Below are 23,559 nucleotides of genomic sequence, written 5' to 3' on the forward strand. Positions count from 1 at the left end.
ATTGATCAGCTGATTGTCCCGAACGCTACGAGATTACAGAGAATTGGATAGGAAATTTGTTTCACTTTTCTAGCAATTTTAAAAATTACCATGATCCTAAAGTGTACTTTAAATAAAGAAATATACCTAATTCGGGTTTTGCATGGTAGATTGGTTCCTGAAGAAACCACATAAATTTGAGCTATTTACAATTTCACCGTATCCCCAAAAAGGGAATTCCCCTATGTGAGAAATGAAGAACGTGGAAGACCATCAAAAAAGTTTGAAGACGCTGAACTGCAAGCAATATTTGAGGAAGACGATACTTTGAGTCAAAAGCAAATGGCAGCCATGTTAAATGTTGCATCACAAACAATGGGTACCACATGAATTCAATGAAATACAAATGGAAAATCGAAAAAAACACTTGTGAAATTTTGTTTCAAAGACACGAAAGAAAATCAGTTTTGCATCGAATTGTCACTGACGATGAAAAGTGGGATATATTTTAAGAATCCTAAACGGAGAAAATCCTCGGTTAATCAGCGACTACCATCAACATCATCTGCAAAAAAAGATCGACTCGGTAGGAAGGAAGATTAATCGAAAATCAACCAGAATGGGCTAGAAGACATGGCAAAGTAATTGGTTCTGGATACCATCAAAGTAATTGGCCGGGAGCTGCTGCCACACCAGCTGTATTTTCAATAGGCCCGGCCACTTCTGATTACCATTTGTTTTCATCGATGGGTCACGCATTGGCTGAGCAGCACTTCGATTCCTACGCAGAAGTCGAAAATTGAGTGCCTGATTGGTTTGCTACGAACATATCTATCGGTATGGTATCCACAAAATGGCCAGAAAGGTGGTCAACATGTCTAAAAAGCAAAGGTCATTCTTTGAATAACTTTTTTTTCACTTTCCTGTTCAAAATCAGTATTTAATTTTCTCAAAAAAACGCTCATTTCATACCGATACACTTACATATGTATTTGTTAATCATAAAAAATCACAAAAAAACGTTCTGTAAGTGAATATAACCTCTTAAGTTCAACGGTGTTGGAAATCTGCTGCAAGAATGGCAGAAATCTTAAAAAATAAAACGGAATAGAAGGTGTGGGTAATTTGTCTATAGTTGAGTAGCAGTAATTGATGAGAGTTTACTCTGTCATACCGTCGCTTGTATCTCTAAAAGCAACGCATGCCTCCAGGTCCCGATACTTAAAGGTTAGTAAAATGTAAACAACCAAGTAAAATTGTATATTTCGCACCAAAAATGCTTGCTTGTCAATTTCATTACACTCAGAACGTCCTTCACCTGGAATCGGATTTCGAAAAGCATGAAATTACTCTGCACACACCAGTTTTGAGACTTATTCAAATTTAAGCCAATAATGCTGCACGCGCATCTTCCTACTTTTAAAACGATTACTATCATTATGAGCATTTTCGGTTTATTTTGTTGTTGATTTTTGCTTTTTTTCTTTGTTTTCGAGATTGATTAGCATAAGCGACTCGTTTACTCTCAAGTTTCGTATTCAAGACGAGTTTGTGTTTTTAAATTTCGTGAAGTATTCCGTTTTTGTTTTATGATCTTTGGAATGTGTGCGTGTGTGTGGCTTAGAATTTCTATGTTTTTATGCGCTTTAGTCAAAGACGAGCCGGAAGCTCATATGCGATCAAATTAAGATTTGTCTTTATTTTGAAGCTTTATTTTGTAAATGATCGATGCCAAAGCTCTGATTGCTGTCATTCAGGTAATTAAGAGGCCACACGGGGTCTTTATTACCTTTGAGCGGAGTATTTGTTTTGAATTCAAATTTTATTGGGTAAAAGTGATTGGCGCTTTGGCATTGAAAACTATTGGCTAGCCAATGCTTATATTTATATTTGTGAAACTAATTCAAAATGTTTGAAGACAGTTTTAAGAATACGACAGTTTCGCTAATTTCCGTACTCGTCAATCTGGAAATGCATTTCGCATAAAATGAGCTTTAGATGAAATCGCATTTGATCACTTATGACTCGGACTGTTCAATTTGTGTTTTTTACGAGGCGAAAAGTTTGTCTGGAGATTTTTCCGTTTAACAACCAGTTTGGTTGAATTTTTTCCAAAGGAATCGTGGCTACGGAATCATTGAATATGTTGCAGAACTGTTTTGGGAAGTTAACTTTATGGTGAACACAAGTATTTGAGGAGCACAAAGCATTCAGTGCCTAATGGCTGTCCACCTTCCACCGCGCTTAATACTGATATCATCGAGAAAGTTTAAGAAAAAGTGTTTGAAAATCATCATGTTGGTATCAGAGAGATAGCAGAGGATATCAACATCTCTTATGGGTAAACTGAACCACTTTGGTTAATGTTTGAGGTATGAAGCGTGTCAATGCTACAAGTTTACCAAAATACGTAAGAGGTCGAGAGAGATTGTAAAAGAAATAACAACAAATATAACGATTGGCGTTCGAAAATTATCCAAAAGGGGAAAAACCAAATTTCTCTTAAAGCTTAGAAGGCCATTCGTATTAGCTCTGTAGCCTATTTTGAAGGTGGTACAGGGTGGCCCAAAACTAATCCTCCTATCAGAAGATGCTATAAATTTTGCAATTGACCTCTAATGTCAGTTCTGTTTTGACATTTGCGAAATACACGTAAATAAACAATGGTACTCTACACTGCGTGCCACAACCGATATGCTGAAGGATGCATTGCCCGAGCGCCTAATCTCCCGTTTCGGCGATTTGCACTGGCCAGCAAGATCGCCTGATTTGACCGCTCCAGACTTCTTTTTGTGGGGTTTTTTGAAGTCGCGGGTTTATGTCAACAAGTCTCAAACTCTTGCAGCTCTTAAAGACAATATCCGTCAAGAATGTGAGGACCTATCGCCGGAAGTTCTGGCCAAAGTGATGGAAAATGTCATCAAAAGGGCTCAAACGACAAACAACTGTAGCCATTTACAAGATATCATATTCTCGACTTGATGTAAACAAATCTAAAAGACCAAATAAAAATAATCCAGAAGCAGAATCAAAGTTTTTAATTTTTTTAAAAACTTTTTCATTTTCCAAAAAACATCAGAAGGAAATTTTTGCGCCACCTGTTATAATAAATATTTGTATTAAAATGCGTGAAAATATAGTTTTTTTCAGTCCTAGTCAAATTTGATCAGATGGTACAACAACTTCTTATGTTGTCCAGTGTTTGACCGTCTCCGAGTTTTCGATCACATTTCTTCAACTGTTTTGATGTTGTTTCGAAGTAAAGATGGTTTGTTTATTGAGCTATTGAATCCTGTGTATGGCAACCATGTAATTCTAAAAGGTCATTTGAAAAGTCTCAGGCCTACCATATTAAACACACATTTTTTTGGCAAAATATTATTATTATTATTTTTTTTTTTTTAATATAGGTGATATACTGATTATAGCGACCCTCCAACTTTTCGATACCATTTTTATATTAGGATGTGACTTTGAGATCTGAATACAGGAAATGCTGAATACGGTGGTTGCGAAAACAATTCGAAGCCCAATTCATGGATTTTTGCCATCGTTTTCACTGACATGTGACACGGTGCATTGTGTTGGTGAAATAATGCCGATGCTTCTTCCTATCTACTGCTTCATCATTGCGGATCAGCTTCTATACAGGGTGGAAACCAGCCGTAATGAAAGGTTCCGGTCCTATCATATTGGTGGATGCTGCGGAGCGGGCAAACTCATCAGCTAGTTCATTGCCGGCTATGCCTTTGTGACCTGGCCCCCAAATAAGGTGCACTTGGTTACGTTCTGATAGACTATTTGCAATGAACGATAGTTGCGTTGGAGGTTTAACTCTACATAGCGAATTATAGGTAAGACCTCTGCTTGGAATATGCTCGGAAAATTACCCATAGGTATGAAGAGTTTTGTGCGTGGCTATGTGACCTCGCCGCCGTCAGTGTACCACTTGTTTCAACTGTCCCTCAGCAGTAGCTCGAGAGCGGAATTTTTCCATTCGGCCTTCCTGCTGAGGCTAACCTTAAACTTCCTAGTGAAGTTAATCTTTTCAGTAATGCTGTCCCTAGGGAGAATAGCCAGTGTTAGGTCCTTCATGCATTGGGAAGAGATTACCATACCTCTGCCAAATCCTTCTGCTGTCATTTGGTGCAGAGTGTGTTCGGCGACTTGACTGATTACTAGGTGTAGCGGGGTGAGTTCCAGCAAGTTGAACATGTGTGCATGGCACCCGACACGCAGACGTAGGCGAGTCGTTGCATCTTCGATAGTTGAAGTCGTACCTAAGTCTGCAAAGCTTTCGGAGCTCAAGTCACCGTTCCATATGTGATAATCGGTCGCCCGATCATGGTGTACAACCATCTGACAATCCTGGGCTTGCAATTGCAGAATCTACCAGCCAGCCGATTGTGCAACGTAAGTGTCGTATCTTTGACATGGTCAGATAAACATGCTGCTTCCACCGCAGAGTGGAATCCAGTGCGATACCAAGATATTTGACCATGTTGGTCATCTCTATCTCTCTGCCCCGAGTGTTTGGTTTCTGAGGCGAGGCATTGACATGCGTCTCGTAAACAGGTTAGTTCCCTTTGTACGATATCGCAGAGAGTCTCTTCAGATATTCTTCTGGGTATGGTTCAGAGAAATACTCCAGCGCCAGGCTATCTCTCATAAGCTGAACACGGTAGGGCAGTAGAACCTGCTCTCCCTGCTGCAGAAGTACTGGAAAGATGCCATCCGCCGCCGTGGATTTGAATTTTGAGAACAAAGCCGTAGTCCACTTGACTGAGTCCGGATTTAATTCTAGTAGCGCCATCTACATATGTGTCAGGCTGGATCTTTTAAATTGACCTATTAAGAGCCATCCCAAGTAGAATGTTTTTGAGACCATAGCACAGACCATTTAAACGAGCTGCTGGGTATTTGCGCAGTATATTATGTGCAATATTCTAAATTTGGGTATGTATGTATATGGTAAAAAAAATGTTAGTGATGAGAAGATGAAGACAACTTTCCTACTTTAAGAACACAAAGGAGAGAAAGCATTGGTTTCGCTAATTATTTCGAATTGCAACCAACTTGCGATGCGAAGGGACGGTCTAGCTTTGACTGCGTTGATACGAGAGAAAGTCCCTTAATGGCAATATGTAAAAAATATTCGCTTTCTCATATAGCCTGTTATTCAACGGTCTAGTCTATTAAAACTCTAACGTAATGCTTCAGAGTGAAGAATGGCTGTGCTCAATACGTCAGTTGATTTTGAAATGGTCAAAAATTCTAAAGGCTCAGTTGCAGGTGCGACGACTACCGACTTTCGTCCAATACTTGTAGTAACACTTCTAATAGAATTCGGTTTAGTTGGAAATAATAGGCTTGCGTGAATAGAACAGCAGTTAGATAATAGCTTTATTATAAAGGCGTCTCTTAAAAACTAAATGTTATAATGGTGTTGCCTAGCTTTGAAAACAAAAACAACAACAAAATATATTTTGAAAAATAAATGCTGCGGAGCATATATAAAACAAAAAAAAAAAAATTTTTAGTATCTCGGGATCTCGAAGACACAGTCCCGAAATTTCGGGATTCAAATGTGATTGCAGATTATATATCTTTAAAAGAAAGCGAAATTATTCAAAACCTGCAAAAGCACATGTTCGCAGATTATACGTAGAAATGAATTTCTATTATCTGCAGGGAAAATACATTCATGCTGCTTTTAGTTAAGAAAAAAAACTCCCAACCATTACATTACGCACACAATGCGAACTTCACTAAAGACACAATAACAACAACTGACAACTGAATGCTTTGCAACGCGCCGCCATTGTGCACACCCAATATAAAATGTAATATGTAATTGGCCACCTGCGCTAATAAAAAAATTGCAAGTTCGTTGCTTAAGTCTTTTGTGTAACAGGCGTTTACGCCAACCTGACAGCGCTGAAGAAAAAACACACGACACACGTTTAATATGTGTGTACCAGCAAGTATGCGCAAATATTTAATGTGCAATTGAATGGACGAAGGTTCTCACGTATGTATTACAACAACAACATGCTGCGATTACATACGTACATATGTATTTATTTTGTTATCTGCCAGCACCTGTGGGGCTCAATAAACTGGTTGTTGTTAAAAAAAAATGGAAACGACTTTGCATCGCATTACGTAAACATTGATGCTGCACACAGACACACACACATACATATATGCACAACATTATGCTTGCATACAAAATCAAATTAAAAGCATAAAAGCGAGGAAAAAGCGGCAACAACAAAAATTATATAAAACTTTATGTTAAAGAATTCGAAAAATTTTCGCCGGCTACATTAAACAGCAGCTCCCAGCTCCCAGCAACGGGCAACGTGCGACGGCAGCAAGCGGGAAAGCGCCAGAAGAAACGTGAAGCGAGCAGCGCCGGAAAGGGCAGACAGCAGGCGTACACTGAGTGATGTTGATGGGCCGATAGGTTGGGCGATTGTTCGATTGGCCCCAACTTTTTCTTTGTTTTTGCTTTTTGTATTTTTTGGGACACAGGTGAACCGGTATTAACGGTGTGGCGGCATTGCAAAAGCAAAAGGGTGAAAGTGACGTGCAACAATTCAATTTTATGCGCCACCGGCGCTGATAAAGGTCCACAACCATGCATATATGGGCACCTATATATTTATGCATATGTTTACTTGTGTGTGTATGCCTTTCAGCATTGTAATGGCCAACATAAGAAATCAATACAAGTTGAACTCACCTGACAAGTGTTGTCGACTTTGACGTCAAATTGCGGTTAGTGATGGGTTCACGCCTCACCTCTGCTGCGACAGCCAGCATTCTCAGCCTCAGCTGGGCCTTTTGCCGGTCGTGCACGCACGCTAACGTTGGCGATACACGCTTTAGCGCTGCCTGCTGTCTGATGCCTGCTGCTTCAGCTTGTGATTGTGTTGTATAATAAGTACAATGCGATGATATTTTCTTTTGCATACTTTGTTAATATATAATTATGTATATTATGACCGACTGCAACGGATGTTTGTAGCTGCACACACACTTATATATCTACCTGTAAAATATTGGTTTTGTTTTTATTTGCCATTGAAGTTGAAGATGTGCCACCACACCTCAAATTAACAGAAATGAAGAGACAACTAAGCAGCCATCAGCATTACTTGAATGTCAAACGGAACCTCGAAGCAATTAAAATAACAAAAAATATGTAAATAAAAAATAAAAGTGAAAAACAAAAGTTAATGATATTAGTCATTGACACTGCTTGCTGCAGCTGCAAGAGCTTCTAAAACACTTCTCGAATACTTATTTGCATCTTTTGCTAAGCTTGATTGTATCTGAAGAAGACGTAACAGTCATGCATTCTTTAAGGGGCTATATAAAGTTAGAAGGCCGAAAAAAGCGAATTTTCCAGATTTTTTTCTGAGAAAACTTTTAAGTTTCTTGATCCAAAAAAACGATTTATGACCCTAATTTGTTTATAAAAAATATTTATCGGTGAGAAAAAGTGTTTATTTATTTACTAAAAAATATATTTAAGAAGCTCGTGTTAAAATTTGAGACTAATCGGTTTACGTATGACATTCTTAATTCTAGAGCCAAGTACTTTGATTGTATCTTGAACCGATTTTGCTTTGTTTGCAGGTGCATTGTCCTGTAACAACATTACTTTGCCGTAACTTCTGAGCTATTCTGGAAATTTATCAATGAATGCATGGTTCAAATTTATCATTTGTTGTCTGTATGTGTGTAGTATAAGCAATTTCACCAGTTTTCCAAAGCTCACCTTTTTGATTCTCCCAAACACAAAGCATTGCCTTCTTACCGAAGCGACCTTCTTACCGAAGCGGATTAACTCATGATTTTTTCCAGTGACAATTCGATGCAAAACTGATTTTCTTTCGTGTCTTTGAAATAAAATTTCACAAGTGTTTTTTCGGTTTTTCATTTGCCTTTCATTTAATTTATATCACCCATTTTCCATAGCTTTCAAACGGTCTGAAATTGTCTGTTGTACAACATTTAACATGGCTGCCATTTGCTTTTGACTCAAAGTATCATCTTCATTCAATATTGCTTGCAGTTCGGCGTCTTCAAACTTTGTTGTTGGTCTTCCACGTTCTTTATTTCTCACATTAAAAATCATCTTTTTTGTGTGTCTTCTGAAAGAGCATGATCACCATATGCCTCGATAAGCTTTCGATGCTACTCTGCAGCACTTTTCTTCAAATGGAAACAAAAAATCAATGCTTTACGCAAATCTTCACTTCTCGCCAATGCAGTGATAGTCAAGCGGCACTCAAAGCGATCTTAGCGTATGATATTAGATCGCTATTGGTGAAGGAGTACATAGAACGGCTGAACAGCTTATCAGCTCGCAACCAAGTGCACCTCGTCTGAATGCCTGGTAAAAAGCCGGTGTAGTCGGTAACGCACTGACAGATGAGCTTGCCTGCTCCGCAGGGATGGTTGGCAAGGAACCCTACATTGTCGTCACTGCCCATACAATAAAGGTACTGCTCCGCAAAGAGGAGAGAGTGGACTGGGAAAGGTATTGACACTAACTCATAGGCATGTGCCAGGCAAAGTTGCTAATGGGTGGTTACAACCTCACGATGTTTAAAAGTGTAATCAACCTTCCGAGGGACAAGTTCCGGCTACTTGTGGGCATTGTAGGTTGTTCAAGAAGCATCTATCTAACATGCGCCAGAGGCTATGCGAATTGCCGCTTCTGCGACATGGAGCAGGAAGCTCCCGAACTCCTGTCGCTAGACTGCACAGTAGGACTCTTGAATCTATGTATCCGAATAGGGATCACATTGCTTCAATAGCACCCTGCAATCTTACGGAAAAATACATTTTTCATACTAACATAAACTTAATTTTTAGTATTTCAATATCACGAAGACTGTGAAGAGTCGATTCGGCGCCGTTCGCAGCAACTCGAGATCTGAAATTGGAAGCGTACAATGATAACCGATTATTTGATGCCTGAAATTGAAGCTTGTGATCTCAGCGACATTCGGTTTCAACAAGACGGTGTCACTTCTCATACATATAAATAAAGAATACTTGGGTGAGCAGATAATTTCACGTTCTGGGCCGGTCGATTGTGTGATATCACACCTTTAGACTTTTTCCTGTGGGATATGTAAGGTCTAAAGTCTATGCGGACAATCTCGCCTCGATTGAGGTCTTGGAGCAATACTTCGCCCGAGTCATTTGTCTGTTATCAGTCCAAATGCTCGAACAAGTCATCGAAAATCTGACTCAACGAATGGTACATTCGAGACGTAGCTGCGGCATTTGAAAGAGATAATCTTTAAAAAATATATTTCAAAGAATGTTCTTTTGAATGATAATAATCATTCCCCATTAAATTCGAAGTGTTTTTTCTATAAAAATGTAGGAAACCTCGAAGCGAATCACCATTTATATAATCAGTGATTTTATGCGAAAAAACTCTTATACAATAGGACGAATGACTGCATACGTACCCTTACGGGCTTTGAGAATTCCTCTTATACGGCAATGATAAAGTTAGGAAATCGCTAGTGCAAAGCTTCTTTTGTTCAGAAATTCAGAAATAATGCGCTTCAAGAAAATTTGAATTCCTGCTCTATTGTGTATTGAATTGCATTTGTGGCAAAACCGCAAACACCCAAGTCTGATGACAGCAATTACGACAACTAAAAAACGATCAATAAAATGAAAACTAATAAGTAACTGAAGATTGCACGCAAGCACTGAAAAGATTTGCGATATGGCTGCGCCTTGGAAGGAGAAAAAATCGTTAAATGTCATAAAATCAACAACAACAAAGTATAAACAACATTGCAGTGGCAGCAATACAGATTTATGCGAAAAAAGCAGCAAAACGCTTAAGTTATGTACAACTAGTTAACAACAACAGACACAACAACAACAACACCGGCTCTTGAGCTGAAAGAATACAAGCATTTTCTTTGCTGTCAATATGGTACATACAGACAAGCATGGCTTGTTGTTGTTTTTAGTTGTCAACGTTGTGTTTACTGCGATTGTTGTTGCTGCCATTGAGTTGGCAGTCATTTTTCTAACTCCGCGTATTGCAAATTGTTTACTTGCCTATTTGTTGCTTTATTTATTTGTACAAGCATAATTGCGCATTGTTGGCGTTGTTATTAGTGGGTTGTCAGCAGAGTTGTTGCTGTTAGTTTCAGTTGTGGTTGTCGCTTTTTTTCAATTTTCTTTACTTGGAATTTCTGCAGTGCCATTGCAGTGGTTACTGTAGTTGTTGTTTTGTTTTGATTATACGTTTTGCTTCGAGTGAAGTTGTTAGCGACCTTCAAAGCTTCATTGAGAATATCTAGCACATCATTTGCAGGCGATCGAGAGCGATTACAACTGAGCTGTTGAAAATAAACAATTTCACAGGTCAGCTAATAAGCGCAGGTTTCATATGAGACAGTTACGTGTGTATGTCGGTGACAAGGGTATTGCAATTTTTCCACCTATTTATAGGTATAAACTCGTATTAAAAATTAGGTTATTTTTATCAGAAAAAAAAACTGAAATGAACAGAATAAATATGCGAATTAATTAGTGTCGGCCTGTCTATTTGAGGAAATAATATACATATACGTCTAAAAAAATAATTCGCTATAGCTGGTAGACTTAAAGGTTGATATACCTTATATGACTATCACCATCATAAAATGGAAAAAATACAGCTTCCGGGGAATGGTTTTCTAATGTACCGTAATCCTTGGATGGTATCCAGTGACTTTTTCCTATTTTAAGATTTCAAGTGATCGCTATAAAGAAATTATCGACAATGAAGAAGAATTCGGAGAGACTAGAGCCTCTTTTGTAGCAAAAGACACAATATACTAAATGACGAAAAGTTTAAAGATCACTGCTTCACAATCGACGGGAACTATGTTGGATAATTAGTTCGAATTTTGTCAAATAATGACGATGAAGAATGGATGGAGCCATTTATCATCAATATTTTCACTTTTTGGGAACACGAATTTATGAAGGCATTGCCTCATTTGGATGTAGATCGGAACCGACCTATTCGAAAAAGGGTAGTGATAAAATTAATGTAATCACACATGACGGTTGCGGAAAAGCTCTTGATACTCCTAAATAAAGAGTTCCTTAGTCCTTTCAGCGATACCAAGGGCGTCAAACGCTATGGCTTCGAGAGGGTGGTTTGCCAAGAAGACGTCAGAGCGGATATTCCACAGACTCCAGGAGCGATTATAGAGAGGGGAAGCGATGTCCAAACGGACATAGAAATCGACTCTGTCCCTTTGGACGTGATGAGTTCTGAAGACTGATCGTCAACTGATGGTACTGTCTTCAGTCTAAAACGGATGTTCGAAGAACTCGTACTTCTAGAGAAGACTCTGGAGGATGAAGGCCCTTCATCATCCATTCTCTTGCTTTGTTTGGATAGAGATGAAGCTGACGTTATCCTAATTCAGGAGTCGCTGCTGAGTAGCTACAGTATCTCTGACCAGAGGTTGTTTATTGGTCCGAAATGAATTTAATATTTCCTTTTTACCAAATTTCAGCAATGAGGATGTTGTGACCGCCAAGCTAGAGAACTAAGCTAGAGGACTCTGGTTGGTGTCGACCTATATGCTTCATAGCGACGAGGTGGAACCACCTCTTGAGTTGCTAAGAAGAGCTCTGGTAGAAGCTAAGCAAAGGGAAGTCGCAGTAATTGACTCGGACGCTAACTCCAGACACTCAGTCGGGGGGAGTTCAGCCATAAATGATAGAGGTGAGCAACTTTTCCATTTTATTTGTAGCAAAGATCTCTTTATTTGTAATAGGCGAAACTCCCCCACTTTTGTAACAGCGGGCAGGGAGGAAGCCCTTGACCTCAAATGAGCTGGTACCGTTGATCTCAGACTGGAGGGTTCTTAACGACCACTTCTTCTTCGCTCATAGGTATATCAACTTTAGTTTGGACGGAGTGCTTCCAACTAGAATACTATTTGGGAATTTCAGAGGCACTGATTGGGATATGTGATTTCTTTTTCATTTGGGGGGGTTTTTTACGTGGCGGGTCCCAAATCCAGCCCAAAACTGGCGCGCTGTTGTTAACTCGGCTATAATCGCGTAAGCGGTGTCTACGCCAATTAAGAAGAAGAAGAAGATTGGGATATGTACTGCAGGAAGTTTCGATCAACTCTATCCATCGCGACAGGTTCCGACTCAGTGCTCACAGCCATCGCGATAGAACAGTGTGTGCTGAGGTTTTCAGTTTTGCGCACAGAATCTCTCTCGTAAGCTCATGTTTTCTGAGAATTCAGGAAGGCAAAGGGAAACCTCTTTGGTGGACATCGGCGCTATCGGAGATCAAATCTTAAAAATGTTAATTCAATAATTTTTTTATGCATTATTTGCAACCCTGGCTCTAATAAAGACAAATATGCCTTTCTGCATCTGTATATCTTCATCTTTTATTTTGTTCGAAGGTTTGATTTTTGACTTCAACCACTTATTTGTTAGAGAAAAGTTCTATACCATTGAAATAATATATATTTTTTTTACCGTATTCTGGTCTAGAAATTTAAAAAAATCGAAATTTTTTTTTATATTTTCAAAGTTTAACTATTCAAGAATATGTGTACAAGAGGATTTTTCGAAACTCAAATTATTTTCGGAGATATAGGCATTTTTCTGACCCGGCATCCAAACTGGTTCGGCCGGAACTAATCGAACAAAAGACTTTACGCGAAACTTTAAACGCATTTTTCTCAAAACTGACTTTTCCGGAACGATACCCACATATTCTCAGGTTCTACTGGACCGATTTACTTGAAATTTTTATAGAATCTTCTTTATAGGCTTGTCTATGGTTGGAACTAGCCCCATCCCCAAATTTTTATTTTTATTATTTAAAAAAAAATTCGAAATAGTCAGAAAAAGTGATCCAAAAAAACTTTTTTTTCAGGCAGTCGCCATTTTGTGAAAAAAATTTTTTCCCACTTTTCCGTAGTTCCGGCCATTGCGACATTATTCTAGATTAATAATCTTTTTTTTTTTTTTTGGTTTCAGATAACTAGGAGGGTTGAAATCATGGGTATGGTCACGTGGAAATTCTTAGAGACCCCCCACTTCGTCAGCTCATAATTTATGAAATTTTTTACTTTTTTTTAGTTATTAATTTTTTTCTGTACTCTTCTAAAGTTAACAAATAACTAATAAAAAAATGGATACTAAAAATATTAATTGCTTTTTTTTACGACACTTTAAAAATTACCTGAAATTCATGCTTCTAGACCAGAATTTGTTCAAATACTTGGAACTTCGATTTTCGAACTTCGAAGAATGACATTTCACATACCCAAACTCTCGGCGAGCAGCGAGCATATTTTTAAATAAAATAAATTGTAAAATATATTTTCTACTACTATATTTTATTTATTTGATTCGTATTGTATATGCATACATAATTCGTTTTACACAAAAAAAATATTGTTTTACATGCGATTATTTTATTTCGTTTATTTTGACATTTCGAATTATTTTCGTTGAAATTTGCTCATTATAAAAATTCAAAACGTCGAAAGTGCAAAGTAACAACAACATTTTGAAATACTTATTGTTGATGTATTTAACTATTTAAAAAATAATTATTGAATTATTAATTTTGTAGCTATAAAATCATACATATTAGAATTATGGCTATAATTACATTAATATTTTTGTATATTTATAATTGAAGTTTTTATTTTAAAATTAATATTTTCGTTATATAATAATGTCTATAAACTACTGTTACTTATACATACATATAGTATAAATATATTATACTTATATATACATATATTTTTTTCAGTAAATATGCACAAAAGTAACGGTGATTCGCAATCAGTATTTATTTCTTTCTAAAACTAAGTGTATCGATACTGCTATTGGTTGCCTTTAGTTGATAGTTCCATTTTACGAAGGACTGCTTCGTGTTAACTTGATTTATATAAAATACATATTTGTGTAAGTTATGGTTATAGAACTGTAAGTAAATGTGCTTTGTGTGCATACATATTAACATTTGCTTATATAATTATTTTTTATTGTATTGTATTTTGTTTTTTTTTTTGTTTTTTGTGTGCACATATAAAAAGTGGGGAAGAGGTATTTTTGTAGTCAATATTTACAGTTAATCAGGTTGAGTTAATTAAAACGGTAATATAAAGAAACAATAAGTGCGCCTGCAGCGTTCATTGCATACTTATAAAGGCAATTTGATAAAAAATATTTATATATAATTACTATAAACCATATGAAGTTGTTATATATTTGTTATTATTTTATATTAATGCAATTGTAAGCATTTTATTATAAAATATTTTATTATAATTAATTTTTAGGTAGGTATATATAATTATTTTTAGTTTTTTTTTAATATTTATTTTGGCCAGTATGTACACAATTCATAATATTAATTTTCTTTATACGCGTATATATTAATATTTTATTATATTACTTCACAATAACTCCTTGCTGTAAACATACGAGCGTATTATTTTAATATTAAAACAAAAAATTTAATAATTTATTTTTGAAATTTATTATCATTTTTATATTTTTTCTTTTATTTTCCACTAACTTTTAAACTTCGTGGGCACTTTATAATATTTGATGATTTATTTTTTAATATTTTATTTAAAATATTACGGTTGCCAGTTCACTTTGGTTTGTATAATTTTATGAAAAATTGATAAAATTATAATAAATATTAAAAAAAAATGTGAAAGTCGGATTTAGCAAACTCATTATAAATTGAAAGTGAAGGTTGTCGCCATGCCTTATTGTGCTCCTACACAACTTTTATTCGCTGCTTGTTGCCACTTAATCTATTGCATATGCCTGATTAGATCTTTAGTTCTCAAAGTGAATCTATTAAATGGTTAAATTCCCAGATTTTGAAAAGCTAGAGTGTAAACATCCCTTTTTAGCTTTTGAGAAGGCGAATATCGGAAAAATTTTAAATAAAAAAAATTTAAGGTGTAGAACCTTCAATGTTGTTTCGACAATAAGTCAAAGTCGCTTTAGGGTATGCTGTACACTGGTCAATTTATTCGAGTCACTAAAGTATGTATTATACAAATTTATGACAAGTTTTGGGTATAATATAGGTAGTAGGTTAGGTTAGTTTGGGTTAGTAGGCTGATCGAAGATCGCACGTGGACTGGTATTATGTAGTGCTTTGTGAAAAAATATAGGGTTGGAAGCAAGGTAGGAAACTTGCTTGCAATGTTTGGCAATTTTTCACTTTGCGTGATGCTTCGCAGCTGATATTTTCTTAGAAATAAAAATATTTTTTTTTATTGCGATAGTGATTTGGGATCCTTTATCAATATTTTCGAAAAATTTGACCACTTCATTGCTTGCAATCTGATAAATTATACAAACGCATGTGAATTGACCTAATAAATTCAGGCTATTTTTCAATATTAGCATAAACGCATATATCTTACATGCATATGTATAGGTAAATTATATTATTTCAAGCTCAATAACTCATTTTATCTTAACTGCTTTGCCTTTGTTGCCTACTCTTTTATTTATTTATTTTTTTTTTACTTTTATTATTGTTTTATATGAATATCTGTTTTAAATTATCACAACCGTCACATTTGCCGCACAAACAAACGACGATAAACAATAAATTCGTAAAGGCGCGTGACCGTCAATCAAATCGAATTTACTTTTTACATGCACACTTTTAATTACATGTATTGTATGTATATAATAAATTTACATGTGTAAATATATAGCGAGTTAATTAAGCAGTAAAAATATAATAAAAGCAAATTTGAAAGAAAAAAAATTGCTAAGGTCATCAATGACGAATTGATTGCTTTTGTTTTCCAAAATTAAGTTCATGGCTGCACTTTTAAAATAAAGAAAAAGAAAAGACAATATATAAAAACCAATTTGTTTGGCAATCAAACATCGCTAATTACATCTTTAAAGTAAAATTAATTATACAAAATAAAATCTATAAAGTAAAATCAATTTAAAAATATGAAAAAATATATAGTATATCAAATGACTCTTTCGTTGCTTAAGCTAATTATTTATACATGTAGTTAGAGATTACGCCTAGAAACACACATACGTCGAATAAAAATTATAAGTAACGCTACGCTTGGTCCATACGAAAAACGTCAATTGTCTGTTCAACATATTGGCTCGCACGCATGAGTAGCTGTCAATCAAGTTTCGTATTGCTGCTCTTCAACTTCGGACACAATCGCTGCCATCGTCGTGCATTCGCTTAGCAATTGTGACATTTCACCAGCCCGACTTCGTCGCAATTCATGCATTTCAGTGCCACAAACTCGGCCGTGAAGTGATTTCGATGCACCGATTTTTTTGAGCCATTACACGAGGGGCATGGCAGTAGGCGGTAGCCGCCGCATGTTTGACACGTGAATGTCGTGGCAATTGACTGTAAAACAAAAAATTGGAATTAATAATTAAAATTTCATTCAAAAATGCTTAAAATAAAATTAAAAGCCATCAAGTGCAATATGTTATTCAGTAACAGTAACAAATAATACAAAAATAAAAAAAAAATTAAATTAAAAAAATTAAAACAAAATCTTTCAAAAAAAAAATTAAAGTAAATTTTTCACTAACAGTAACAAATATTAAAAAAAAAACAAAAAAATTATAAAATACAAAATATTTCAAAAAAACTAAAAATAAATTTTTTTAAAATAAAAAAATTATTATTTAAAATAAAAAATTAATTATAAAAAAATTTACTTGAAATAAATAAATGAAAACTCAAATATAAAGAAGCAAATTAAATGTAAGATATTAAAAATCATAAAAAAGTACTTCAGTGAAAGTCAACAATTAATCACATTTAAAAAACATAATAACAAATAAAATTGTAAAAAAAATATAAATAAAAATACAGTAATAAATGAAAAAACAAAATCCTTAAAATATAAGTGTAAAAATTTATCAAAAATTAATCAAACTCAAAAAATAAAAGATAATTAAAAATTATATTAAACAAAATCGTAAAAAGATAAAAAGAAAACACATAAAAAAAATAACAAAATTCTTAAATAAAATATCTATGAAAAAATATTAAAATAAACAACAAAATAAATAAAAATAATTGAAAAATATTGAAATAAAAAAAACAATAAAAGATAACAAAATAAATTAATAATTTCAAAAATAAAAACAAAAAAAAAATGTAGAATTAATTATTACAAACAATCCTGATTTAAGCAATGATTACTAAATAAAAAAAAAACTGATATATAATGTAGAAATAAGAAAATATTAAATGTAGTCCGAATTAAATCAAATCTATATATGTATATATATATAAGAAAGTCGTGTTAGTTACACCATTTATAACTCAAGAACGGCTAAACCGATTTAGCTGAAAATTGGTGGGGAGGTAGCCTAGAACCATGGTAAGGACATGGGATTCTTTTTATCTGTTTATGGTAAAATTCAATACAATTCATAAATACAAAAATTATATTTTAAATCATAAGCATTTGTTCAAAATTCATGTAATAATTATTTGAAAATGATTGGTCCACCAAAAATGCTATATCTTGTTAACTAATAGTCATAATCTTAATAATCGAAGTCATATAAATGGTATTAGTAGTACTGACTATGTACCAGCCACAGTAAAACGTGGACGGATCCTCAAGTAAATTATAAAAAGTAAGAAAATTACGAAGTATTTAAAAAATTGTAAAAGTAAAGAAAAAATTCTAAATAAAAAAAAGTAGATAATGAACAATATAAACTAAATTAAAACAATATAAATTAAATTTTAAAAAATTAAATTTTCTTTTAAATGAAAAAAAAAATTAATTAATATAAAGTTTGGGTTTAAGAGATAATATAAAACATAAATTAAATTTAAATAGTTTAAAAATTAAAAAAAAAATATTTCTTAAAAATAAAATTTACGAAAATAATAATTAATATAAATTTTCAATAAATTTATGAAATTAATAAAAAATATTTCTTAAAAAAAAAAAAAAAATTAAAATAAAATATTAATTCAAAAACATTTTCGGGTTTTTAAAATATATAAAATAAAAAATTTAAAATAAATGAAAAAAAAATAATTCATAAAATTTTCAAATTTTTGAAAAAAAAATTAAGAAAATAAATTTATAAAATAGTTAACAAAAAATTTTTAAATGAAAAAAAATTAAGAAAATATTTATTAATATATTTTAATATAAAAAGTAATTTAAATTTAAAAAGTTAACAAAAGAAATATGTTTTCAAAATGAAAAAAACGAAAATATTAATTAATACAAATTTTCGGGTTTATGAGATGATATACAATATAAATTAAATTTAAAAAAAAAATATTAAAAAAGTTAAAAAATTAAAAAAAAAATATTTCTTAAAAATAAAAAAAGTATTACAAAAATAATAATAAATATACATTTTTGAGTTTATGCATAATTACTACATATATTCATGTGCTATGAGATGGCGTAACATGACTTGTGGTCACCACCCATTACTATGTGTTTTCATTTATATTGACCATGAAATGCCACGCGTTGACAAATCAATATTTATTTGTGCGCGAAGGCATTTCCTTTGATCAAACAGCAATGTGTCATGGGCAATGCTCTGAGCCTATGTGTTGACAGAAAGCCAAACAAACGACTCACCTTGTATGGTTTGAGCAGCTGACGCAGTTCACCAGACTCATTCAGCCGTTCCACAGTGTCAGCATCCTGCAAACAAAAAAACAAAAAGAAATAATAATACATTAATAATTAAAGTTAACACGCGCAGTTAGGCGACAAAGCTGTTGTTGTTATACATAAATACACATGCACAAATAAAAGACTTAAGAAGGAAACTTGCTTGCAATGGTTGGCAACTCTTCGCTTGCGTGACGCTTTGCAGCTGATATTTACGTGGAAAGAAAAATAAAATTTTCCACTGCGATAAATACTATGGAAAATTATGTTATCTACGTCAAATGTTGACAACATATTTTTATAATTTTTTTTATTTGTTTTGTTTTAATTTATCAATTTAAAACGGCATAGATAACTATATTTATGTGCAAAAAATCACACAGATGAAGCAAACAACTTTAATAAACTGTTACTTTGCATGTACAACGTTACGCATTATTAAAAACACACACACACACAAACATATGTGCTTAAATATGTATGTATGTATATGTAAATGATATTTCCATTTCAATTAAAATTCTGTAGATTTATGTGCGTGAATCAATTAATGTTACGCATATAATTTCCATAGGCTCATTAAATTACACCACACGCATCTTTCATTACGCAATCAAATAAAAAAGTGAAAAGGCAAAGAGAAATGGGAAATATTGGTGGTTTATGGGAACTTTCGCAATGTTGAATTGAGTTTCAACAAAGTCATGTAATTCCAATGTAATAACTGTTTTTGCATCTCATCAACATGCACACTATTTTGTGTGAGAAAAAAAATATCACAAATGTTTTGAGTAAATGATGATATTTTGATGTAATACATAGGTCGAAGAACTGGTAAGAGAAAACTAACTTCACGCGAAAACCCATTCGCCGAAATATTTTGTTTTTCGTAATTGATAATTATTGATAAATAATGGTAAGTGTTTAATATACGCTTGTCTTTCTGAAGTACATAAAGTACATTCGACGATTACGATGAGTGAAATTATTCAACAAATGAACTCTATTAAATTTTGTGTGCGGAACCAAATTTCTGTCCGTCTGTCTGTCTGTACAAGCTGTAACTTGAGTAAAAATTTAGTTATCTTGATAAAACTTGGTACACATGTTCCACAGCATCCAAGTAGGGTTGGTATTGCAGATGGAGGGGCCCACCCTCTAATAGATTTAATAAGCATATCTCACAAACAACTAGACCTTGCAGAAAAGGAAGTAAAACTACAATTTCTTAAAGCACGCATATAGCGTTTATGTTGACGGACGAAAAGCCGAAATCGGACCATAGCTTTTCAAGGCTCCAGACACCGAACAAGTGGATCTCAGAGCATACAACTGATTTTATAGCGAAAATGTCTGTAAAAGTAATCGAAACGCGGGGAGGAAAAGTTTTCTACTTAAAATTAAATACAATTAAAAACCAAAAGAAATAAGTGTTACTAGGAATGAATACAAGAATCGAGGGACTAGTAAAAATTTTGATTTTTGTAAAAGATCGTTTTTCATTCAAACAGTTGTGTATATATTATAAGAAAGGGCGTTGTAATAGCCCAAAAATTTTTGGTTTTGTTGGTACTATATGAACGTATGTGATAGTTCCATTTCAATCTGTCACATGTTTACAACCATTTAGTGTCGCCGTGTCACAGTATTTTTTTACAATGAAAAAAATTTAATATCGTGCAGTGATAATATTTTTATTTATGGAAGCTGTAAATGTTAAAAATGTATAGTGATTGTTCACCTAAAATTAGAACAGTAACAAAAACACATTCGAATGCGACGTTCTCAGCAAAATATGGAGCATTTTAAAAAGCATAAAGTGGATTTTGTGCATCGATTCATCACTATGAATGAGAATTGGGTCTATTACCATAATCCTGAATCAAAACAAGAGGCTAAAGAATGGTGTAAATCTAGTTGTTCGGCTTCGAAACGAGTTCATGTCCGGAAATCGGCCAAGAAGGTTATGGCATCAGTTTTTTGGGATGCGAGAGGAATTTAGTTTGTGGATTACTTGCAAACTGGTAAAACAATTAATTCTGAATATTATTGCAAACTTTTGGACCAGTTGAAGAAAAAATTCATGAAAAAAGACCCGGTTTGCAGAAGAAAAAATCCTTTTTCATCAGGACAATGCACCGTGTCACAAGAGCATTTTGACAATGGCTAAAATCCATGAATTAAAGTTCGAATTGTTGAAGTATCCACCGCATTAACCAGCGACTTCCATTTGTTTTTCATCAAATGAAGACGTCATAACGGCTGTTGAAGCATATTTTACAGACCTTCCAGATTCTCACTTCAGGAATGGGATCCACAGATTGGAAGATCGTTGGAGCAAGTGTATTAATGTTCAGCTAGGTTATACTGAATAATAAAGTGTATTTTGAATCATAAAATTGTGTTTTTCTTAACAAACGACAAAACTTATTGAACAACCTGGTATATTCCATATAATTGAAACATTTAGTTGTCTCCGTATGTTAAGGGGTCAGTAGGGTAATCTTTTTAAATTTTTTTTTTGCATTTTTTGTTTCCTTATTCCCTTAGAATTAATGTAGCAATCCACTTTACCATTGGAAGGTTTCGAAAAAGGCCCAAAAATAATAATACCGCTCGACGTTCGGAGCGCTCGGAGTGCACACCTGGCACTTTAAACGCGTTTTTCTTAAAACACACTTTTTTAAACTGGTGGACATGATTCCGGTTGAACTACTCAACCGATTTGCTTAATTTCTTTTTTAATGTTCACAAAACGCCTCGCTATGGTCCCTACTAGATTCATAATTTTTTATAAATTATTGACAATGTTATGACAAAATTTATGTAAAAAATCATGCGGAAAAATTAAAAAAAAACGTTAATTCCTTTTTTATTTATGAACATTTTTTCATGATTCTAGTAGGGACGATAACCATTCACGTATTTTTTAAGAATAAATTGGGTTTTTGTGTTTCGGATGATCCAGAAATCGTGTCCGAAAGTGAAAAAACGTATCTCATTCACGCAGCCATTTCTCCGACAGATGTCATCAAAAAATTCCGAAAAAATTTGTTTATCACTTCACAATATACCTCATAATATTTGAAAAAAGTTCTATTGCAGAATAAAAATTTCTATGAAAAAAAATGTCAAAAAAAAAAACAGGTCAGATTACCCTACTGACCTCTTAAGCAAAAATGGGTAACGATGCTTAGTTAAGAACTTACATATGTAGTATATATCATATCTCTCTACTTCGAATATATATTACTTTTTTTAAATTTATTTTTTAAAATTTAATTACTAAAATTTAAACTTATTGCGCAAAAATAAAATTTAATATGGTTATTTCAGCATTTATCTACATAAATCGAGATTAGATTTATTGCTACTCTATCTGGTTTGGTTTTTTAGTCTATATTAACAGCAATAATATTTCAAATATGTAGAAATAATTATTATATTGTTTTTTGAATAACAAAAGATAGGCTTCTTGCAAATAAAAATATCTACAAAAGTAAGTACATATTAAGCAAACAATTTGAGGTCTCGTGAGAATTACATACAGACATGACGGTATGTACATAGCTATACATATGTTTGTATGTATATACTCAGTTATGGAAAGAAATCAATTGTACAAGTAATCGGCAATTTCACTTTCCTCGTGAGTAAATTACGAGATGACGAACACTTGCTTTCGCAGACATCGATTGTTTTCGACTTTTGTTGTAACAATATACAATATATATACATATGAATGTGTGTAATTGCACAGCTACTGCTAAATATTGGCCATGATAATGGCAGTGAGAGCAACGGTATGTGCAGACAGTGCGGCAAGAGGGTAATTGCAACTCTTTTTATTAAAAAAAATACATACATACTTACACACATATGTACATGCGTGCTATGGTCAACATAACAGGTTTATAATGCACGCGCAACTGTATTTGAACGTTTTTTATGATTTCATTTATTTTTATTACATTTTTATTTTTAAACGGACTGAGCGCGTAAACCTTGCGGTACTCGCATGAATTTGCAGTGGAAATTGTAGCAGTACATTTGTTGAATTATTAATAACAGCGGGTGGTAACCACTACTTCACACGCATGCGCATGAAGCTGACAAGGTGGCGAGCGCTCAGGCGGCAAAGCAAAAAAGAAAACAGTTCAATGTGAAAAAGGCAGATAATGATGCGCTAAAATTGCGCTAATGTATAATGCATTTATGCATATGTATGTATGTATGTATGTGAATGTTTAATTTCTATGCAGCGAGTGCGTCCCTAAGACTGTACTTATGTATGTACGTATGTCTCCATGGGTGTATGCATGCAAAGCACTCGCAGCCTTGAGCAATCCGAAAGGCTTGTGCTCATTAATGCAAATTGCTGCACAAAAATTGAAGTGTCACCAGTAAACCCCTGCCCCACCTTCAGCGGCGACGTGCAAATATTTACCTTCCACGGCAAATATCACTGAAATTGAAAATTTCCGTTTATTTTTTATTTTTTTGATTTCACTTTCAAATTCATGCAGTAGAAACTCTAAAATTATTGCTTGGAAACAATGACTTAAGTAATATTTTTTCTTTTTTTTTTTTGAGTTTTTATGTTTTGATTTCCTTGTTGACAATCTAGTCGTTTCGCTTTGCTGAGCAGAAACAAATGTTTTTTTCTAATACTTAGTGTGTTAGAAGTGTCAGTAAATATTACTGCTGTGTGTCATATAGAGAAAGAACTAATATAGTTCTAAAGTAAATGACTTTACAATTAAAAACATATTATTATTGCGTATTTTTAGCTGCTTCAAAGTTTTTCACATTTTTTTATCATACCTTAGGTATTTACATATGTAGCATT

The 23,559-nt window shown here is 33.8% G+C and overlaps 1 protein-coding gene across 2 annotated transcripts in view; it reads right to left on the minus strand.

Annotated features, from left to right (window-relative positions):
- Positions 1-14,606: 14,606 nt before the first annotated feature.
- LOC126758933 (uncharacterized protein DDB_G0283357-like) overlaps positions 14,607-23,559 on the minus strand; it is a 101,514-nt gene continuing 92,561 nt past the window's right edge. For both annotated transcript variants that reach the window (XM_050473407.1, XM_050473408.1), the window contains exons 4-5: positions 18,675-18,740; positions 14,607-16,444 (exon numbers count right to left, since the gene is read on the minus strand). In XM_050473407.1, the coding sequence (XP_050329364.1) occupies positions 16,271-16,444; positions 18,675-18,740 (240 nt within the window). In that variant the 3' untranslated portion in view covers positions 14,607-16,270. The remainder of the gene's footprint in view (positions 16,445-18,674; positions 18,741-23,559) is intronic.

Source organism: Bactrocera neohumeralis, chromosome 5 (assembly GCF_024586455.1).
Source record: "Bactrocera neohumeralis isolate Rockhampton chromosome 5, APGP_CSIRO_Bneo_wtdbg2-racon-allhic-juicebox.fasta_v2, whole genome shotgun sequence".
Classification (NCBI taxonomy): Eukaryota; Metazoa; Arthropoda; class Insecta; order Diptera; family Tephritidae; genus Bactrocera; species Bactrocera neohumeralis.